Consider the following 15,434-nt stretch of genomic DNA (forward strand, 5'->3'; position numbering starts at 1 on the left):
GAAGACTCCAGGATGAAAAGGACGAGACGGGCTGCCAAACGGCAACAATATCTGTGATTAGGTTAGACAGAGGAAGAGGTGTATTTTTGTGCAAAGGGACACTGTGTCACTTCCCCGGTCCTCCATGTTTGTCACTGTCATTCTGTTGAGCTGTTCCTCATGTTGGAGTCTTAGACATTCCTGTAGCTTGTTGCTTAGCAACTTGTGCCAAAGCAGACCTGAGTGGTGAGGCTGTGGATGGCAGTGTCATGATGTGTCAGGTCAGACTTGTGTGATCATAGTCTAACATGCTGCCTCCCCGACTGACGTTCTCCAGAGAGGTCAGCCGATCACATGCGTTACAGAAAACGAGAGCTCGGGTTAGGTAAGCCCATCGTGTGCACCTCTTTGACAGCTGTAAATACGACCATCCGTCATAGAAACAGCGGCACAAATAACATAAGCAGTTACATGAAACATCCCTCATGCCTCTCTCTTGCATAAAATTAAAATTTAAAGATGAATTTCCCTCTCTTTTACCTTGAAGAAATCTTCACTGCAGTTGCTTTTGAAAAGGAAATTTTGACCTGTATTTTAGACAAAACTTTAGCTACCTGAGTGAGTTTTTGACGCAGCAGATGCATGTCTGCTTTGGTGGATTATCTCTGGCAGAAGAACGTCAGGGCCCTGTACAGCCTTTCAGCACTGATACAAGATTATTGCTTTTTTCAACAAGCTAACTGTCAATTATCAACCAAGATTTTATGTAAGGTGTTATTTTTTTTCAAGACATTGTCTTTTTCAAGACAATGGCAAGTGTTATAACTTGATTGTGCACATGTAATTTGGTAGTAAAAGGATATGATATAAAACAGCCACATTTTCTCACCAGTTTGTTGTGTCATGGACGTGTAGTTTTACATGGCCACACTGATGATAGCATGGCCGGCTGGGCCTGAGCTGACCAGGTGGTCCTTCAAAGAAAGGGGGGGACAAAACAGGGAAGGATAAAAATAAGGGGTCCGCCTGCCTCTACAGATGGGCTTTTCTCCCTTCTGCTCCTCCACCGACATCCTTGAGAAAATTAATGGTCCAGTCAACACACTTAATTGTCTCCAATCACTCTGACATTAATTATTAACATTTGTCCATTATAACGTCTGTTCGTTTCATCGGGGTATTCAAAGCAGAGGGTGATAAAAGGCAAAGAAGGGGAGAATGTAAAAAAGGTGAAAAGAGAAATAACCAGAGATGGGCGCGGACTCCTGTTAGCCAAGCGTTGCAAAGATCCCATTACCTCCCAGGTTCACAACAGCATGTTGGCTATATCACATATTGATTTCTTCAAAAAGTCAATCGAACCTCGTTATAAATATTATGATTGCTGGTCAGTTTCTTGAAGCTGAAGCTTCTTTAAACATTACACCCAATATCCACAGCCCTGAGCTTTGTCTGCTGCTTTCTCTTTCCTCACTCCGCTTCAGCTGCAAGCTGAGTCAGAAGACGGTGATGTTGCTGCTGCTGAAGGTGACTCAAGTCTGAGCAGAGGAGCAGTATCATCTTTCTACTTGCACTTTTTTTTTTTTTTTTTTTATTCTAGATATACTTATTTCCTTTGTATGCCCTTTTATTTTATATTACATTTTAAAGTATTTTTTATTTTTTATCATAACTAATATTCCTTCTTTTATACTATTACTTTATTAATGTTATATGTTGCACATTAGCATCGAAGCAAGTTCCTAGTTTGTGAATTTTGTAACTCACTGACAATGGCAATAAAATTTATTCTGATTCTATTTATTCTGATTCTGATTAAATTAATCAAAAGTGTAAAGGCACATCAGGATTGTTGTACATGTCGTTAAGCAATATGAATGACTTATTATCAAAAAGGAAAGTAGGGGAAAATTGAGGTAAAACACAACTTGATCTGAGGCATAACCAAAAAGAAAAAAAGGAAATTCAAATCTTGCTACCAACACTCCCAATAATCAACACAAAGTGGAATAAATAAGCGGCAGACAACATCTCTCTCTCCTGCAGGCTCTCTGGGAGCCCTCCTATATTTTTATCTTAATTCAATCTTTATTCGCCTGCCACATCCACGGGAGCACTAAGAGAGCAGCAGTCCATAAAATAATAAGCCCATCAGCACAATACAAATCCACACACACACACACACACACACACACACACACACACACACACACACACACACACACACACACACACACACACACACACACACACACACACTACAACTCTCTTTGTCTTATATACAGTCGTCTCATTATCCTGTGGTTAGTTTCCTCACATCGCCTGTGTATGATCCATTTACATCAAAGCACTATCAGGAAATTCACACAAAGGAGAGGATGTTTTATCTGTACCACTCATTATGCATCTGCATTGTACAAGTAAGCATAGTTCATATCAGAACACAGTGGAGCTGCAGCACACTCTGGACAGTGGCTAATACAACACAAAGCTTTTCCTGTGACATGGAAAGAGCCCGAGCATCTCCATGTTTCATGTTACATTCAGCCTCTGCATGTCTCTGAAATGTATGTTGTAGATAATTCCTCCAATTTAAATTTAATGCTCAACACTTTCTCAATGGGTCAGGGTGCATAAACACAATCTCCTGAGAGAGTCAGCCCCCTCCCCTGGCACAACTAATGTATTAAATTTACAGTGCTGTGCCATGATAAAACTATTTCATGAATTCCAATGAGACTCCTTTACCAGACTGTTAAAAAGAACAAAATACAATCATCACAACACAGAAATCGTTGTGTTTATTGCTTGTATAATGTGTTTCTTTTAGATTTGTTTTTGGAGGGTTGGGAGTGTTGTAATGGTTGCGAATATTGCCGCTTTAATCTACTCTCACTTGGATACTGTATTCCGCCTCGTTGTAAAGAGGAAACCTTTACGGAACACACACATCAGGCCTTATCGTGATTGTAGATATTGTCACACAAATATTTGTGGGGGTGTAAACATGCTTATATCATGACATACATGACAAATATGGTATGTTATGGCCATACAAGAAAGAAACGCAACCGTTCTGTGTGTTTCAATGTACTTACATATTACTAAAGTAATATTTGCCACTTACAACTATGTACTTTTATGTTAAATAGTGTCTTATATACAGTTGTATTATTAGCTAATCTGCCTCCCATTACAGCCAGCAGTATATTAAAAACATCTGTATTTAGCTCAAACGTTTGTCTAAGGATTACTTAACTTAAAGTCGGTGAGTTTCATGTTTTATCACCCGTCATTGTAATTGATTGTTTCTTTGAACAAATAGTCTCAAAGAAATCAGAATAATTGTAATATAAAAAAAAAAAATCCAAACATGTGCTAGCATGTGGGACATTTTACATCATTTTAACTTTTTTTTTTCTTTTATGTCATTTTATAGAATTTTGCCTATATTGCAATTTTGTTAAACCTGATGGCAAAACCAAACTTTCATGTGAGACACAAACCATAGAGCATTTGTTACTCAACCAAAAGCTCAGTGGCTTGATTGGCAGTTATAATGAACAAGGTTATGTGCATGACCCAGATTAGGAGATATTTTAATTTATTAATTCTATTCACTTCTGAATTTTAAGATAATTTAAATTCAACCACAGTTAGAAATACAATCTCACATTGCTCCTGTTTATGCTCTAAACCAGGGGTGCCCAAACTTTTTGCCTCCAAGAGCCAAACTGAAAATGATCCAGTGAGCCACAGGCCAAACCCTGCAGCTTTAAGGATGAAACAGAAGTAAATGCATGGAGTTATTTTAATTATTGTCCAATAACTAATACAGTATATTCTTTCAGATCTGGACAGATAAAATGTTACATGAATAATCAATAAATAGCAATGGAACAATAAAGCCATAGTTAAAAGGGCAAGAAACAATAATTACAGCCACTAAACGGCAACAAAGTGCAACATGTCAACAACAAGAAACAGTACATGTTGAATATGGCAAGTTGCTGATACTTAGTGGGACACATGAAGTTGATCTTTGGACATTACCAGTTTCTCCATGTTTGGTTGCACTTGCCTCACAATGTGAGGATGTCATTGGGGTGTGAGTCAGTCAGGGTCCCTCTGAGTCAGGTCTTATTGAATTTCATGACACTGAAAGTATTTTCTTTTCTTCAAGCTCTATAGGGTATATAAGCAACGGCTTGTGGGCCGAAAGCAAAGTGCTGGCGGGCTGATTTTGGCCCACTTTGGGCACCCTTGTTCTAAACCATTTAGTGAATAATGTCCACGACAGTGGACACATTAAAGGCTGTTTTCTAGTATATGCATAGGTGTAAATGATATATTTGCAAAATAATCCTTTTCACTGCACATCAGTAAGTCGTCCAACACACTGCCATTAACTATAGAACGAAAAATAAAGAGAAGAAAATGCTTCAAGAATATTTTATGGGAATACTTATATTAATACAACCACAAATTATTTTATAAATATTTACATAGAATACGGTTGCGCTCATATTTATTCATACCCTTTCATTAAAGAAGGAAAAAAACAGCTGCCTGTAAAATAAGCTGAAATTGATGAAAGTAATAATAAATAAAGATTTTATGAAAATCATGACATTATTTTGTAATTCTGGTTCAACAGAATTTTTTTTTTTTTTAAAAAAGCACACAAATAAGATCATTTATTTCATATTAGATCACTCACTAAACTAATATTTTGTTGAACAATCCTTTAATGTTTCCGCTACAGTCAGGTGTTTTCTGTTCCGCTCAGTCAGACTTCTGCACCTGTTGGCAGGTATTTTGTCCCACTGTTCAACAGAAAAATGCTCTAAGTTGTCCAGCACCAAATTGTTTGTTGTTTTTTTTCTGTCTTCAACTCAGTTAAATGAAAAAAACAGTGTTTTATATTACTAAATTATATTTTTGCAAATTTTTAGCTATGGTCCTTTTTTGAATCTCCAGTTATTTGAGTGACTGTTGTAAATTCAGCCTTTTCTTTAATGAAAGGGTATGAATGCATATGAGCACAACTGTAGATTAGCTAAATAAAAAGTCAGTGTTAAAAAAAAAAAAATACAACATCACTCTGCATGTCTGTGAAAATAAACTACGTAATGTAAAAAAAAAAAAAAAAATGGCCGTTTTTTATTTAAATATTTATACATCGGGGGTTAATTAGGTGTATCAGAGTAAGCAAAAATACACATATCGTTATATGAAATTAAGTAATGATAAGTGACCACCTGAAGGAGTAAATGGTTTGCTGTCAGTGGAGAAATGTTCCCCCTAACTTTTAGTGTGTGGACAGAAAGGCCATTGGCTGAGATGCTGCGTCTGCTGGATGATGGTTGTGTCACAGGAGGACAGAATGGGCAACAGAGCTCTGTTCAGCAGCAGCCAGGCCCACCTGCTTGTCACCTGGCCTTGGCATGCAGGAGACTGGGTAATGACAGGGAAGGAAGGGCATCAGTGGGCAGAAGCTGAGAGGTAATTACTGACTGGAATCCATGCAGAAACAACACATCTGGAACCATGAGTCAAAATGTGGAGAATTATACACTGATACTGGCCTCGATTCATGATTTCTATCTGTCAGAAAGGCGTTATCAGCCCAGAGACGAAAATCCTTGACTCCATCCCACTCCCTCTGATCCTGGCGTTCTCTGCTCAGAGGCAGAAACTACATTCATTCATACTTCAGGCGAAGGGGGAAAAAAAGAAGGAGAAAAAGAGAGTGGTGTTCATAGACCAAAACAATCTGGGTAGAAGATCAGCCATGGCAGCAATATAGCCCCAACTCCATCCTGACTCGTGTGCTGCTCTTCCTTATTCCATCACAGCTCATACATTCTTCTTAAAGCCCATTACTGCTGATCAATGCTGCCTCCTACACAGCAGCAGAGAAATGATCTGCTGGAGAGTAATATTTTCTCAGCATATTTTGGGCTAAAAGCTTCCACTTTTTCCATTGTGAGATTTTACATTGGTGGAGCTGCAGATGACCCATAATGATGGAGTAATAGAAGTCTGTATAGCTTTATAATTAACATTTAGCCCCTTCAAAATCACTTGAAGTGCCATTAAAGAACCATTCTCCTCAATGAGAAATAAACTGACCACAGAAGTTAATGAAATCCAGCAGTTGGTCTGTGAGCATCAGCCGTCACCAAATGACCCTCCTTCTATCTCCAGACGAGGGGACTCCATCCATGAGCCTGAGGGAGTTGAAACGTGGGCCACATTCTGACTGAGGTTTGGTCCTGCATCGATGATCACTTTCACAAACCCTGTCTGCTGAAAATAAAGCAGCCCCCACAGTGGAGACTCTCGCCTCACTCCTCCTCTCCCTCACCGCCTAGAATTAAGATTTCAGTAATTAAATTGATAAGTCATACATGCCTACATGCCTCATGCTTCCAGACTTGATTTCCTTCACCGCGTCGTTGTGGAGGGCTGTGGAGCTTCTACCTTTGATGTGGTATTCTTTATTATTGAAAATAATTGGATTCTTCCTCCCTCCTTCTTCCCTCTCACACGCACATATATTTTTTGCCTATATGCACTCTGGGCATGCTCAGTCAATCGACCTCTCGTGAAGCAGTCTCTGCTTCAGCTGAGGTTTTCGTTTTCAGCGAACTGGAGTCCAGGTTGGGTGGAAAACGAAGAGAATCTGAGAGATGTCACAGGTCAGAGGTCATTCTACAGTTTAACACGGTACCTGCCTGTGAGTGGGCATGTCGAAACTCACTGCAGTCATGAAGCCAACCAGGGCCTCATTGCCGTACCTTCATATCAGCTTGGCTAAACATGAAAAAGAGCCTCTTTGGCCCACAGGCAGCTGGCTTCCCTCCACACTCAGTGGAATGTCTGATAATCAGTAGAAGGAGACCCCTGATGATTACTCTGCCTCTGCCCAAGATGGCTGCTAACTGCTTGCCTGCTCACTCCTCAGAATGTCAAACTAGTGCTCACATCTGAGACACCCCCCCCCCCCCCCCCCCCCCCCATTGAACAGCCTGCTCTGTCCATCAATCTCAAATCACTTTATATCATTGGAAAATGTGAATTTAATTGCCACTGGAAGAGACTGAGGGGTTATTTCGATTTTCCTCTGTATGTCATCCTCTATCAACATTGGGCAGATGTTATGTCTGCACCTCTTCCACGACACAAGTGATGTTGCGTGCGTGCTAGTTCAGTGCTGTCTGCGGCAGACACACACCCCCAATAGCTTTATCTTGGGAGTCGCTTTGCTTCTGAAGTGCAGTGGCTTGAAGCAGCTTGTCCCTCTTCTTCACAACTAATGGATCACTGTTGTAAATAATCTGCTTGACACTCAACTGGTGAGTCTGTAAGGGAACAGAACATCAGTGTCCTTATTTTACTAAATGACTTCGGTCAGTGCAGGCTCTTCATTGCACAAGTCAACAGTACCTAGGTTGCTCCTTGACAAGTGCATTTCAAGAAGGTATGCTTATAAGCAGGTTTAAGTCACCATAATGTCATACAAATAAAGAATATTAATATAGCTTTCATTGGTCATTTATTATAATTTGATAAGAAAATGCATTTTTTTAATCTAAACATAATTTGATAAAAACAGAGTTTTGTATGTTGAAGTAATTATTATAGTTATACATAAAGGCAGGGTATTTTTTTTATACACCAAAGTGTTGGTGTATAAATGGATCAAAACACATTTGATCCATTTATTCATTCTCTAATTGCATTTTATGTTGTTAAGAAAATATAAAGTCTAAACTTATCAACAATAAGAATGTAAGGAAAATGAAGCATAAATGGGATTCAGCCCCATTAAGTGATCGTTTATTAAAATGTGCTTTAAATCCAAGCTGACCTGGAAACAGCTCTCTGACATGGCATTTAGTGACTTTATGGTGCGTTACTGATCTGTTATGTCAAAATAAACTTGCTAATCAGTAGGGTTAGGATGCATACTAGCCATACCACTATATGAATATTTCACATATTTTTACACTGAAGACAAAACACTTCAGCTCCTGTAAAGAAAAAAAAATGAGAGCAGAGCTTTTGGCTCTGATTAACAGTTTTGTTAATCCTCTGATGATACAGTATTAAAGTTTTTTTTTCCTTCCAAAACCATAACAAAAGCCATCTTCAAACCGGGGTTTACAGATCAATGCAGGTCGTTCTTCTAAAATGTGCTGTTTTGCTCATATACCATCAACTACTAATTACATTGGCTTGTGTATTTATTATTAACTCGGCCCTGTTATTCAATAAAAGGGACTATCTATGGTGAAGTCAGCTGACAGCAGCTGTAGCCAACACTGAAGCATATAACAACTTATTAAACTCTTCTAAGCACATAAGCCTTTTCAGCATTCTGTGGCTTAAGAAGGCTCAGCCATGGTTGCTCCATATTATCATGGCTCAGCTCATCCTGACTTTGGCTTGCTTCTTCAGTGTAATTTTCAGAGATTATGGGGAGAAATTAAAGGACATGCTTTCCCTCTTTTATGTAGGTATATACAAGGTGCATCATCTCCAAAGGACATGGTCATCATTGTAGATGTGTAAGTATCTGGCTCCTCTTTCATCTTGTCCCCTTGACTAGATTAGACCTCCCCTTCAAAGGACACTAGTGCCACCTGTTGGTCTGAGAAAAGGCTAAAGTTGGTGGAAGATTGCTTGTCTTCCAACCTTTAAGTATCGTTTTCATGCAGGATGTTTTTTTTTTGGTTTTTTTACGCGTATTAATCCTTGCCTCTTTTTTTCCAGTCACTTTTCTTTCTCATTGTCATGGAGTTTCTTAGAGAAGGAAATCATCAAACTAGTGCATCACAGCTTAAAAATAATGCATAGAATCAGAGAAACAGCATGGATGGATTTTTGCTTCTTTTCTGCAGGAGTGGAAGTGTCAGCGGGCTCACCCTCAAGCTAATGAAAACCTCTGTAGTGGAGATGCTCGACACCTTATCAGACGATGACTATGTGAATGTGGCCAGGGTAAGTAGAAGTTTACAGATCATGTTCTGCGATTAATGGAACAAATCACTCCTGAAAGCGACATTATTGCAAATATTTGCTGTTTTCATTAAGCAGCCGGTAATCAACCACAAAGTCTGTCAGCGGCACAGTGGGCTCTTTCTACTCCCAGTTGTTTGCTTGTAGTTGAAACAGTGCACTTCCCTCATTACGGTTTATTTGCTCTTCCTGCATCAGTGTTGTCTGTGAATGATTGTGTCCATGTGCCTTTCACTCTCTGCTGATTACCAGGTTTTTCTGTGGAGACTAATAAGCGGGGAATATTAATATTATTCTATTTTGCAGGACAGATAACAAACTGTCCCTCACTTACTCTCGCTCACAAATACACACACACACACACACACACACACACACAAACACGTCCACTTGCTCGGTGGGGTGGCTCTGTTTGTAGACTCTCTTCAGTAATCCTTCATAATCCATTGCTTTTAGCCACTATATGTCCCTAAATCCCAGCTCTACGAGCAAGAAATGAGCATGGTAATCTGGGTGGGAACACATCTGATTGTCACTGCTATGTAGTTTACAAAAGCCTGCTGTGAATTATTTGCACACAGTAGAAAAGAAATTTTTTTAAATGTACCAAAAATAAAAAATAATGCTCATCTTTTGACTTCTTATGGAAAACCATGACCTAATGGGGATACCATTAATTGCAATTATAAAGATTGAAGGTATTTGTACGGAAGATAATAGTTGTAGCCTAGTTGATATTTAGTTTCACAGCAATTCATAACATTTTACATAGAAATACTACAACAATATTGACTCAGAATACATTTGTGTGTTTGTTTTCTTTGCCGGTTTAAATACGAAACACCACCAGCTCCCATGTGGAAAGTTAGCTTTTCTCACACATTATGTTTTACAGCAGTCTGTCCTGAAAATGTCAGTAAAATCTAAAGCTGACCTTCAAACAGAGACAAGGTGTGACACATACCATTTCAGACACTGCTGCTAATGTTGTAATCATGCTTGGACACTGCTTGCAAGTGTATATATATATATATATATATATATATATATATATATATATATATATATATATATATATATATATACAAATATATATATACATATATATACATAAACCACACACAACCATTCAGACACAGACACATGCATATACACAGCTTTAGGCTAATTTGGTGGATGAGATGTGACAGATGATATTACCTTGGCTGGGTTTCCGTTCAGTGCATTGCACTGGTGTTTCAGGTGCACCTGTTCTTTGTGGGGAAAGTTGTAATTACCGCTGTTTACTGCCAGCCAGAGAGTAGTGGGGCAGCTTGCATCTGCACACACCCACGCCTGCATCCTGCCTCTCAGATCTACACACACATATCATAAAGGAAACACTGTGCATAATTGAACCCACTCCTAAATTGGCAAATTGGTTTGTAAATTTTTTTTAAATTCTTTACACTTTCATGCATGTCTTCCTTTGTCTCCTTTCTAGTTCAACGAAAAGGCTGACGCCGTCGTTCCATGCTTCAGAACTTTGGTCCAAGCCAATGTTCGTAACAAGAAAATCTTCAAGGAAGCCGTCATGCATATGCAAGCCAAAGGAACCACTGATTACAAATCGGGCTTCACGTTTGCCTTTGAGCAACTTCTCAATGTAAGATCCTGGAAGATTTTTCAGCAAAGACAGCTCTGGGGTGCATTGTTGTTTCTGGGGTCTGATGTTAATGTATAATCCATTAATCAAACTGAATTTCACAGTGAAAATGCAGGGTGAACAATGAATGCCTCAGGTTTTTCATGAGGCCCTTCCAGAGGGCTGTCATTTTTAATGGTAAGTCTGATTATAACTGTTGTTGCGATGAAGTGTGTCTAACTTTTGCAGCAGCCAACACTGTGGTGAGGTCTGTCAGCAGCAGGCATCCACGTGCTATCGACACAGGTGCTGCCTCGGCTCCATATGCTGCTGCGCATTTTAGGAGGCTGCCACCCTAATGGGCTCTGATGGGATGATTGATGAGCGTAACCCAGAGGAGATCAGCCACAGACGCTTTATATTCCTCTGGTGGGCTTGGAGGCACGGAGCCAAGTATCCTCCCTTTTGTCAGCAGAATGAGAAATAAAAAGGCCCCCTTTAATCGCTGTCTGCAGCAGACTCACTCAGTTGATTGGTGGCAGAAGCACAATAAAAAAAAAATGTAATTGTCGTAACATTATTTATCTTTATTAGAATCTTGTCAGATTGGCGTGCTGTCGGCCTGCATATCAAAATCAACTGCTGGGGGAAGAGAAGCAGCCACATTTAAAGCAAGAATAATGTCATATACTTGAGGTTTAATCCTAAATGTATGCAAATGTGACGATGCTTGTGCCTGCCAACTAAGAAATCTATAAATGCGTGATGAAGTTCTAAAAATGAAAGATAAGACGGGATTAGATGGCGCTGTTACCACGTGAAAAAAGATAAAAGAAGAAAAGTATCTGTGTATGTATTCAAAGGGGAGCATATTTTGCTGTAAACCTCAGCCTCCACAACATTCAAGTGTGTGACATTTCTTAAACGAGTGTATAGTTTAAACAAGAGCTAAACAAGCAATGATAGGAAGAGGTTGAGGTCACTGTGCAAACATAATTCACTTGGCCTTCTTGTACTAATATTTAACAATCTATCACTTGAAATTATGCTCCGGCACTATTACCTTTTTTCCTTGTATTTTCTCTAACCTGCATCCCCACCTTCTTTCTTTCTTTCTTTCTTTGCTGTCCTTCTTGTTTGCCACAGGAGAGCAGTGCCCCGAGGGCCAACTGCAATAAGATGATAATGATGTTTACAGATGGCGGGGAGGATCGTGCACAGGAAATCTTTGAGAAGTACAACTGGCCAAACAAAACAGTGAGTGTGTAACCATAATGCTGTTATCTGTCCATTGATTCTGCCAGCCAAGAAATCATGCATGTAAGAGTCCCTTTTCCCTTCCAGTTTACACCGTTTTCTGCCGACTTTGTCTCATTATAGCACAGGCAGTTGTGTTAGTCAGACTGTCAGACATGCCAAGCACTCCAATCTGTGCACGCTGTGTCCTTTCCAAGCTTTCTTCACTTCCACTTTTGTCTGTCGTTTTCTTTTTTTTTTATTCGTGTGATTCATCTCTTCCTTTTGCTTTTCCTTCTCTCTAGATCTGCTTCTCATTCTTTCTGTGTTCTGTCTCATATGTTGTATAGAAGTCTGTGTTAACAGCTCTGACCTGCAGACTAATTAGCCTTTTTTTTAATCAGAGCCTTTAATGATACAGCCAGAAATCTACTAGTTTGTGTCTTTGTTCTTGTCTTGTCACTTCCATCCCTTCATTCCTCCACTTCACACGGCAGATAATATTAATTCTGATATTCAGTACTGCCCAGCTCCCTCGTGACAGCTGCTGTGAATAATAAAATCTGTAGTCAACAGCGTTATCATAACCATACAATTGGAGGTAGTTGTGCTACAGAAGCTAAATCACTATTGGCACTATGGTAGCTATTCTGTAAATTTGACTTTTTACCCTTCAGGAAGGAAGTATTTGTGCAAAATAAATTGTAATTGCATTTGTAATGGTTCTTAAAATTATTTCTGTGTAATAACTCTCTTTTCTTTATGTCTTTGCCTTTACTTAGGTTCGAGTTTTCACCTTTTCTGTCGGCCAGCATAATTATGACGTCACCCCTTTGCAGTGGATAGCATGTGCCAATAAAGGTATGCAGGCAGGCTTACCACAGCTCTGGTGCGGGGTTTTATAAGTCACAGTTTTTAGACAAATTACAGTAGACATACTTTTCATTAAATGTTACTTCGTTGCCTCTAAATAACATGCACATCTGACTCAAATCCCATTGAAAGGTTGGTGCAAAGCTTGACAGCGAGATGAAAACACTTACATTTGAATCAGGTGTGTTGCCGTAGGAAAACGACTTAAAACCGTAGGACGCTGGCCCATGAGGTCTTGAGTCAAGCCTCTCAAGCCTCTTAGAATGCAAACATTTAGTAAACAGACAAGTTGGATTTTCTCTTGAGAACACACACTCAATGAATAACATTTGCCGTCCGTTAATGTGACCGAAGCACCTGATGGAAATGCATCAAAAAGAAAGAATCTGAGAATATATAGGATCACAAAGGAGTCAATGTTTAGAGACTAAAGAGGCATTATACACAAGCCAACAGTTGGTCTTTTCAATGTGTAATCATTGACTTTGTCAGATCTTATTGAATCCTGGATGCCAGATCGAGGCACATCGATGCGTCACATTGAATCTGTGCTGCGTCTCTAATGAACAGAGATCCCTTAAACTACATACATGTTCAGAATAATCCATATGATGTCAGTGTAAATTGGAAAGAAGGATTTTTAAAACCCACCTACATGAGCTACATGTATGCTGCTAACTAAAAATTAATGAGCCTCCTACTTTAGAAAAAGATTAAAAGTAAAAAATGTGCAGACTCCACTCGTCCTGTGAATGTACACAGTTGGCCGTACATCATAGCAGCAGTTTTTTTTTTTTTTCCCAAGCGATATGCAGAGACACATCATGGAAACCGCTGTTGCTTTCTGTCACAAACATCAGTTTGGTGTATAAGAGTGCTGTAACAAAAAGAATGGTTACATTTAATTAGCTTAATTAGTCCAACAGTATCCATTTTTTTCTCAGACTTTGCCAAATTTAAGTAAATACATTTTTTTTTTTTTTTTTTTTTTTTTTTTACTCATGAACTGTTTGTTTACTTTATAGCATTTGTGACTACTGGTGATTTAAACTCTCACCTCGCTGCAGTGATGTGCTTGTTTTACAGATGAAACAACATACAAAACCCAGCACAACCACACCCATCAGAGCTGAAGGCATGAAACATGCAACCTAGACAGTATTAAAGTGCTGCTCTCTGGTGTTGACTTACACCAACTGTTTTAGATTACAGTATAAATTACTGACAAATTTTTGGAAAAACTGAAATGTGTTTATTAGTCTGAAGCAGCTCTGGAACTAAAAATACCCAACAACCATGCAGCTCTGCCTCTGACTAACACCATGACTCGCCAAATGACTCAGCTCGCCTTCCTACTTTCTTATTTTTTTCTGCACAGATCTTATCTAGACCTAGCTGATTCAGTCCAGTCCAACTTTTGCTGCTGTGCTTATTTGTAACCCCCTAATATTTTAAAACACTAAACAAGCTCTCTTCCTGCCTTTTGTTGCTTGATTAAACAATGTTTCTCAGTGTTTGTCTGAAGCTGCTCCTTTATGAGGGCTTTAGCTCTCTGCTGATTTGCTTATTGCCATTGGAGCCAAGTGCTTCAGAAGTATTTCCCCAGAAGTTGTTATTAATTAGCAGGAGGAGCCTGGTAGCAGCATGATTACCATGCCATCTCCTGACAGGCAGGGGAAAGTCCAGGATTATGCCTCTGTGCCAACATGCTCTCTGCTGTTCATGACTGTAGTGATTACCATGGTACTAAAGTCTTTGCCAGTGCTACACAATAGTGTTGACACACGAGCCTCAATGGAGCTGTCCTCTCATATCTTCACTACTTATTACTTTTTGGTATCTCACTTCAGCAGAGCCAGCTCCCTGACACTTTCAGGCCTCAACCCCTCACCCACCACGTGCACACATCTCACAAAAATTCCCATACGTATAGTTGTATACATAACTAGGTCAGTGGAGATGCTAACTGTTGTCTCACTTGAGCTTCACTTCCCTCCCAAGACGAATTTAACTCCTTTGTGACTCTGAAGAAAAAAAGACCCATTTCTCAGAGCCCTCATATAGAATAACAACATCCGAAACTGAGCAGCAAATTCTCTTTGGAAAAAGAAGATGAAAAAAAAAAAGGATAAAATCAGCCATGTGATATAGAGCAAAAGGCATCTTAATTCTTCCACACAAGAGTTGGTTTGAAGCCACGATCGCCATCAACAAAATCTTAAATCAGTTGCACTTTGAGATTAGGCAAGTTTACAGGGTGAACTTTGGTTTATATCTTTTCTTTTTTTTTTAAATTCAATGAATATACCAAATGTTGATCCACTTTGGAGTGAAATGCACAGAACTTTGAATCCAAGCTTGGCAAAAAAAGGGGGAGGGGAATACAAGACTTTAGATATTATAAAGGTGGAAGGATGAGGTTGAAGCTAAGGGTTCGGGTTAGTTTGGTGTCATTAAAACAGCTGCCTTTCAGTGCAAACAGAAGAGCTCCATTTTCTGGCATCTGTTTTTTAAGATAAAACATGCACCAAGCCCAGGGAGTCAGGGGACAGCTTTTCCGTTTTAACTTGATTTGTCCAAAGATTAAAGGGACTCTTCACTTAAAGTCCATTTTGTTCATTTATTATGCAATGATGATGCACTTTTTTTTTTTTTTTTTTGCTTTAGTTTGAACCTGTTTAAATTTAGATTTGTT

At 39.2% G+C, this 15,434-nt stretch overlaps 1 protein-coding gene across 1 annotated transcript in view; it reads left to right on the forward strand.

Moving 5' to 3' along the window:
• The window catches only part of cacna2d2a (calcium channel, voltage-dependent, alpha 2/delta subunit 2a), a gene marked incomplete at both ends in the record, with an annotated part of 156,082 nt that overhangs the window by 120,735 nt on the left and 19,913 nt on the right, over positions 1-15,434 (forward strand). The window contains 5 exons of the mRNA XM_079241511.1: positions 8,505-8,555; positions 8,889-8,988; positions 10,490-10,651; positions 11,777-11,887; positions 12,649-12,727. Of these exons, the coding sequence (XP_079097637.1) occupies positions 8,505-8,555; positions 8,889-8,988; positions 10,490-10,651; positions 11,777-11,887; positions 12,649-12,727 (503 nt within the window). The remainder of the gene's footprint in view (positions 1-8,504; positions 8,556-8,888; positions 8,989-10,489; positions 10,652-11,776; positions 11,888-12,648; positions 12,728-15,434) is intronic.

The sequence above is a fragment of the Telmatherina bonti genome, assembly GCF_933228915.1.
Source record: "Telmatherina bonti genome assembly, chromosome: 6".
NCBI lineage: Eukaryota > Metazoa > Chordata > Actinopteri > Atheriniformes > Telmatherinidae > Telmatherina > Telmatherina bonti.